Source organism: Cibotium barometz, chromosome 14 (genome assembly GCF_041138505.1).
Source record: "Cibotium barometz isolate CiBa-2024 chromosome 14, ASM4113850v1, whole genome shotgun sequence".
In the NCBI taxonomy this organism is placed as follows: domain Eukaryota; kingdom Viridiplantae; phylum Streptophyta; class Polypodiopsida; order Cyatheales; family Cibotiaceae; genus Cibotium; species Cibotium barometz.
In genome coordinates, this window is record NC_141059.1 from 6095442 (window position 1) to 6102926 (window position 7485).

Genomic DNA, 7485 nt, shown 5'->3' on the forward strand with positions numbered 1-7485 from the left:
AGGACCTCCCTACTTTTTATCCACTCGTAGGCGATGCCTGCCACCGAGGAAGCACTGTATGGAGTTTTGAACCGAGGACCTCCGTACTTTTTATCCACTCGTAGGTGATGCCACCGAGGAAGCACCATATGGAGTTTTGAACCCATGACCACCTAATCCTAGACAAACATCTCGACTATATGGAGTTTTGAACCCAAGACCACCTAATCCTAGACAAACATCTCGACTATACGGAGTTTTGAACCCAAGACCTCCTAATCCTAGACAAACATCTCTACCACTTGAGTTACCACCTCATTGGCTAAAAGTATGGCTATTTTCTCAAGAGGAAGCTCCAAGATCTACCCGAATTCTGGTGTCTAATAAGCCCTATATGTATAAACTTTACACTTGAGATCTATCCAAATGGTGGAACAATTGTTGAGATCTATTCAAATGGTGGAACAATGGGTTTTTTTTGCCAGCTAAATCACTAGACTAGACTTAGGAGTAGCTTTTGCCCTATGTAGGCCCCTAAACTCCATACCCTATTTCAGTGAAAAGAAGAAAAGGCAGGCCTATGGTGAATCCTTCTTGTCCACATGTTAGATAATCAATGGGTAAAATCCTTCTTGTTTACGTGTTAGATAATCAACAGGTCATGGCTTGGGGTAACTATGACACACAAGCATGTAGGTCATGGCCTTAGATGTACTACATTTTTACATCCCTGGCTTTGAGCTTCAAAAAAATTGCAATTTTGCCTTGGACTTCAAAATTGAAGGCCTAGAAGGTTACTGGCACACACTGAATTTTATTCACTCATTCCCTACAAAACTGCACCTCTACCTCTACTAGCCCCTCATACAGCTTCCTTGTTCATTCAGCATATTTTGCAGATTCAAGCCTAACTAGAAATAATTGATCCCAAATTTACGTGGCACTTAAATTGTTGCTCTTTCTATACTTGATATTCCCTACTTCTAAGTGTTGCACAGTTTAACAAATATACACTGGATTGTTTTCATGGATCATATCACCCTCTCTTAGCCGCCCTCAACCATACCTAAGCTCTGGCCAAAAAAATTTTGTCAAACAATGGGAATCACTGGGAAAGACACCGAACATCGTGTTTCTTCTTGTTATTTTTGCAATGTGTCCAGTTTCCATTGGTGTAGACACAACTCTTGCTTGACCTACAATTTAATAGCAGACGACATAGCTTTCTTCACACAGTGCTTCAAATGGGCATGTACACTCTCCGTAACAAATAAGAGTTCACCGTCGGTTCGCATATTGTAGAAATTGTTTCACTTGAAATGAGTGGCAAATGTGTGTACAAACTCTGCATTGGAAACCCATGCACGAATCCTTAATAAATGCTTTGGCATCGACACAATGGTTGTCATATTATCTATGTATTCTGAATGGCTGAGTTGGGCAGTACGCAACATGTCCCACTAGCTAAAAAAGAATGTAAAGCTATTCTAAATGTCAGTTAGTTAAAATGGTGTGACAAGGGCCCTTACTTGGGCAAGGACAAGGCAATGTGTGGTGACTGGTCATATACACAATTCTCTTCATTAGCAGGGCCTGCTGTGGTAGCCGTTTTCTGATGTTCTATGCCTCTTTGAGGAAATAATGTCTTGGAAAGTATCCACCAGTTGACCAGCCAGGCTTCCTGGACTGTCTTGCAAAGTATTAATAAAAACACTCACCACCCTCTTCTCATATTCCGTCGCCCTGAGGCTGTACCATGTCAAGAACTTTACCCGGAACTCCTCTTTGAGATGACCTTGGCACTCAAGCCAGCGGACCACCTTAACCGAAAGCTCAAAATTCTGGAAATCATCTTTGCTGTTACAGCCTATGACACCATTCATGTGGACATGAGTTCTTTCTACACCTTGAACTGTTCTTTTGCTTAAAATGCCTGTCTGTGCAGCAGCATTGTTTTCCTTGTGCTGGACTTGCATGACCCAACTTCGGAAAGGAGCATTGCCGTCCATGACATTAGCACTTAAAGCCTTTACCATGGTTTGTGAGCGGTGGTCACCCAAAACCCCGTTGTTGAGAATAATGACCTCTTCATTCGGCTTTTCAAGCTCCAAGCTAGAGGGATGAGCTAATATAAGAGGCTCTATAGTCACACAAGTATCCTTTCTTGTGCTCACTATGCCCTCTTTTGTATCAGCGAGCCCTGTCTCCATGTCATTTGGCCCCTCTGTGGACTGATTATATTTGCCTTCATGCACCTTTAATGCAGTGGATGTCTTAGTAAATATGCTCAAATCTTCCACTCCTCCATGGTTTTTCATCCCCTCCAATCGTGTGCGGTGTGAATCGATGCTATGAAAGGCACCTTCATTGGCAACACAAGCATGGTCCTGCTGGTTCTGAACAGCTTTCAGATCATCCCGGTTGCCACCATTGATGTCAGAAACTCCGACTATACCATCTGATTTTTCTTCTCCAACAGGCCTTCCCACTGCTACTGTTTCCATGCCTTTCGTGCAGTACTCGGCTTCACACAGCTCTCCATCCCCTGCAGCTGAGAAAGGAACTAATCTGAATGCATATACTGTGAGAGGAAGCAGACCTGACACCAAAGCTTTTTTTGATTTGCAATGTATAGTGCATGTTGGAGCTGCTGGATAGCTACAGTCAGTAGCTCTTCGATGCCACAGTTTGTAACCGCGTTTACTATTGCAGGGATGATTGTCCATGGCCACAACCACCATCGAAGAAGAACAAACATCCTCGAATTGAATTGCACAAGACGCCTCATTATGCATTGCTGTCATCATAAGCCCAAGAATCAGTACTTTCTACTCACAAGCCTAGGGGTTTTAACATTGCGAATAACATAAAAAAGATCCATACCTGCATTTTTTGCATCATCAGCTGCCGAAGGTGCATCCAAGCTCAGAGTGTCCACCTTTTCTAGGGCCAAATTGATCAACTCTTGCACCTCCGCATTGCACGAGAGTCTGTTGACAATACACCGTGCCAGCTTTGCAGAACCTTTGGTCATTAGGTGCACTTCTGCTTCTAGCTTTTTGACAGCTTCGTCTATGAAACCATGGGCATCTTTGTACTGCACGGTGCCATTCAATAGTCTATGACTCAGGAGGAGTCGATGGCAAAGGATATCCACTGTACGAGCGTCTTTCGCAACCAGGAGCTGTTTCCTCCAGAAACTGCCCATGTAAAATAGGTTAGAGGAAACACCAGATTGTGGTAGTGTTTGCGGTGAGTGCTGAACCGGGGTTCTTACACTGGGAAGCGAAAGCTTCCACCGCCACACTACACACCCATGTACACATCAACCTTAACTTCATTATGGGGATTTTAATACTCAAGGGGCATGCTTGAAGTAATTACAATGCCAAAAAGAGTAAGAGAGAGTACCCAATTAAAGAACTGCTTTTGCCACAAGGCCGACAGAAGTATCTTCCATCAAGTGATATAGTGCTCCCATTGTTGATGACCCCGGCAGCCTCTTCTTGCAGAGCACATTCAACATGACAGGATAGCCCACAGCCCGGTTGTTCATCCTCGGCTTCGGAGCCACACATGAACCAAAGGCTGGAGTCCTTCTTGTCATCAAACCCTTTGCAGATGCAGCAGGAGCAGCGCCTGCAGAAAGGTGCCCCTAGATGGAGGACAGCTTTACAGGCCAGGTTCTTGCAAACAGTAGTGGTGTGAATTACGTCGCACCTCTTCTTCCTCTTACCTTTCGTTGTGCTCATCATCATTGGATCATCAGCACGCAGAATGGTTGAAGAATTCTTCTTCACCATCATCATTGAATCATCATGTGTGATGGCAGTGTTCGCCATCATCATCATCATAGTTGAGTCATCATGTTTCTTCTCCATCATCATCATAGTTGAATCATCATGTTTCTTCTCCATCATCATCGAGTCACGCTGCGTGATGGCTGCATTCTTCTTCATAAGCATGATGGGGTCATCATGTGTGATGGCAGAACCGGTCTTCATCCTCATCCTTGCGGAGTCATGGTCATCTGTGATGGCGGATTTCTCGATTGTTGATGGTGAGTCGTCCTCTTCAGAGGGTGGGACCCGGGAAGGCTTGTATGATTTTCTATGTTGCCTGGCAGAGCGGGAGGTGATGGGAGGTTGAGGAAGAGGTTTAGCTGTGGAGGTGGTGGCAATGGTGTCCTTTTGTGCTTTGGACTCTGAAAAGAGCCTGAACAGAGTGTTGCTCTTCATAATCCCAGCTTCCTTGCCCATATCCGAGCAAAGCATTTGGAGCACATCTTTGCCTGCCAAAATACCCTTATCACTGTCTTTTTTGCCATCGCCTACTAAATGAACCCCGCTACCATGTTCTTCTACATGAGGCCCACTGCCTGTATTCGAAACTGAGTGCTGCATGCTCTTTGATAAACTGCCCATTACGCTCAGAGACCGATTAGTGTCCAACGAAGCTTAAACTGCCCAAAGCCCAGTTGGCTTCCAATTAAGCTTTTCTGATGCTTCTCTAGGAAGCTTAATCTCAGCTTCTTTTTCACCTGCAAACAACACAAGCGGTTACGCTCTCTAACCCACAATTACACACTTTTATGACACAACCCACCAACTTTTGTTGTGAAAAACGCAATCTTTTGCTGCTATTAACACACACCATCGCTTGTAAAGTTTCTGTCAGAACCCACCAGCTCTTTTCTGCCCTAAAACGCAAATCCGCTTTTGGATTCAACAGAAATAGATGAAATCACACCACCCAAAGAAAAAATGGCAAGCACGAGGAAAGCAAAAAGCAGAAAGGCAATAAGGGGTTGATGGTGGTGTGGCCAGGTCAAAGCTTTTTCTGTGACTAATCTAAATTCCGTGTTTTGACTTGTAAGCAGATGGAGCAGGTTTCCACACGTGCGCGCACTTTGTCACCCGAACGTGCGTAGCTATGGTGAGAAGGTAAGCTCGCGTGGCCGCAATGCATCATCTTTCGCGACTGCTAATTCTGGAGTTTTCCTTCCTAAAATTGGCTTTTGTGGGGGACAAAAAAGCTAGAAATGCTGTCTCAGATCTCTCTCTCACAGCGCAAGAACTGCAACTGCATCATCATGTGTGTGGGTATTTTATATATATGCAGGCTGGCCAATGTACCGGTCTAATTAACATATGCCCTTATAATACACATCCAAAAACAAGGCCAATTTAAAGCCACAAAGAGAGAGCAAGTCCCCTAGGACTCTCTCTCTATACATCTATTCACATCTGTTCACATGACACTTTCAAGTGACCAATAAAAAGGTATTGAGTGCAATCGTCCTCTCCAACCATCTCACTCAAATATGAAACCTAAAATTGGCCGCTTATTTTATACACATCAATAGCACGAACCTCCTCCTAGAGATGTTCGCTAAGGTTAACACATTGTGCATCTAATAGTTTCTGGAGAGCAAACAACGTTATGAACTTATGTGACCCAATCTTTCAGGATCATTTTGATTCAGATTCTTTGTCTAAGCATCCTTCATGTGCATGCAACCTCTCTAAAGGCATCCATAATTTAAGAAGCTCACACTTAAGTCACTTAATATCACTCTTAAATAGTATGCATGACTATTAAGAATATTAGCTTCCTATTTGCATGTAGATGAGAAGATGTGAAGTGCAGTTAAAAGCATGGCAAAGTATTTATGAATATTAGATAGAATAAGTGTTACTATCAAATACCGTCCACAATTATTAAAGGACTCGTGATGAAGTGTAGTTCCTAGTTGGAAGTATTTTCACTTACTTCTCATCAAGTAGGCCTTTGATAACTACTATGATGTCATCCTTGGTTTTTTTTTTGAACTTTGAGTTTGATTATGCAAATATATGTGAATCTCTTTAGGCATGTAGCAAGGTAAGAGGAAAATAGGGTAAACATGGGGACACACACAACTTGTGAATATTAAAGGAAATGTAAAAGGGGATTGCAAAGTTGTAAAGAAAGAATGGTCCACATGTGATGCAAGTTCATAGCTTCTTTTGATGCGAGGCACGTGTAGTGACAAAAACTACATAAGGCGAATTGACACAACTTTAAGCTTGGAGAAAGGAAGCAAGTTAAGAATTTGAAATAAGACCTAATCAAAGTCAATAAAGTATACGAAATGTGCACACCACTTTCTCCTTGTACATATAAAGGCGGAAGGGGTCTAAAGGTATATGCAAATGGCTTCACACAGCTGGGCAGGACTCTCCCCATTTTAATGATTAGAGCAAGCAGTTGTCACCATCACCACTTTCTTGTAAATGCAAGAAGCATGTAACCCTATGTTAGGCATTTAGCTCATGTTGTGTCTTGATGTATCAAAGTTGAGTGAGTTTAGAATAAGGCTTGCATGACTTTCTTTGAGAAAGAAAAAGTGAAATATCACCAAGATGTGAAATAGTAGTTGAGTGCCAAGAAAGGTTTTGGGAGAGATTTTGTATTGAAATTAAACTATTCTTACTAGCAACAAATGGGAATATGACTAGTAATTTTTATATGTTTCATGTAACAATGAGAAAGTTGTTTTGATTAACGGTTACAAAATGAAAAAAAAATGGTACTCTGTGAATTGAAAGTGGAGACCATCTCAAACATCAAATCCTTGAAGGTGATCAATTACAAAATGAAAATTATTTATTTGCCAATTACAAAATGGGAATAAATGGTACTTTGTGAATTGGAAGTGGACCATCTCAAACATCACATCCTAGAAGGTGAGTAACTACAAAATGAAAATTATTTATTTGCCAATCATTGCATCATCTATAGATTTCCTATGCCTCCAATAAATTTTTATTTTTATTTTGTACTCAGAGCAACTGAATATGAAGTTGAATCTCACCAAGTTATTGGTCTAAAGTTTAAGGTACCTATTTACTATAAAGTGTGTTTTTTTTTTATAGTCTTGTGCTATGTTTAACACCTTTTTTTACCTCTTTATTGGAAATTTGTGCCATTTTTTTTAAAAAAAAAGAGAGAGTGTGATCTTCTTTGTTTCTATGGCTATCATTAAAATACATAGCCAAGCTATATCAAGCGTATAGTCTAAATAATAATGATAATAATAATAATAAAGTTCTTCTCTTAGGGCTTTGATAGCTAGAATTAGTACTTTGTCATTGTAGCATCCTCATTGAAATACATAGTCACTATATCAAGCGTATAGTCAAAATAATAATAATGATAATAATAATAAAGTTCTTCTCTTAGGGTGTTGATGGCTAGAATAAGTACTTTGTCATTGTAGCGTCCTCATGCTTTGTGTTGTATTCCCATGATCAACTTGCATCACACTTGCATCATCGCAAATGTATTATCACAAAGCACTCACACACACATACACATGAATCACAAATCATACACATAAACATGCATCACAAATCACACATACACACATGAATCACATGAGGAAAGAACAAGCGGACTCACCTCTCACAACTGTAGGCTTGGTACTCTAAACCATCTCCCTAATGTTCATATACCACCATTGGT

At 41.3% G+C, this 7485-nt stretch overlaps 1 protein-coding gene across 3 annotated transcripts; it reads right to left on the reverse strand.

The window, feature by feature from the left end:
• Window positions 1-1319: 1319 nt before the first annotated feature.
• On the reverse strand, window positions 1320-5092 carry LOC147631603 (VIN3-like protein 1). 3 transcript variants are annotated; one of them, XM_086808124.1, is made up of 4 exons: window positions 4664-5059; window positions 3391-4519; window positions 2863-3179; window positions 1320-2776 (listed from the first exon to the last, which is right to left on the reverse strand). In XM_086808124.1, the coding sequence occupies exons 2-4, from the start codon at window positions 4401-4403 to the stop codon at window positions 1563-1565; spliced, it is 2544 nt and encodes an 847-aa protein (XP_086664250.1). In that variant the 5' UTR covers window positions 4404-4519; window positions 4664-5059; the 3' UTR covers window positions 1320-1562. The 3 variants fall into 3 exon arrangements, with proteins under 3 accessions (XP_086664250.1, XP_086664249.1, XP_086664248.1); XM_086808123.1 differs by having other exon boundaries at window positions 4633-4955; XM_086808122.1 differs by having other exon boundaries at window positions 3391-5092.
• Between the last annotated feature and the right edge of the window lie 2393 nt (window positions 5093-7485).

Bases quoted from the DNA above. Each gene is read 5' to 3' on its own strand.
- LOC147631603 (XM_086808122.1), bottom strand. From the start codon at position 4,403: ATGGGCAGTTTATCAAAGAGCATGCAGCACTCAGTTTCGAATACAGGC. The intron at 3,180-3,390 runs GTACTCTCTCTT...TTACATGGGCAG, and splicing joins AAAAGCAGTTCTTTAATTGG to TTTCTGGAGGAAACAGCTCC. The intron at 2,777-2,862 runs GTATGGATCTTT...TTATGATGACAG, and splicing joins TGATGATGCAAAAAATGCAG to CAATGCATAATGAGGCGTCT.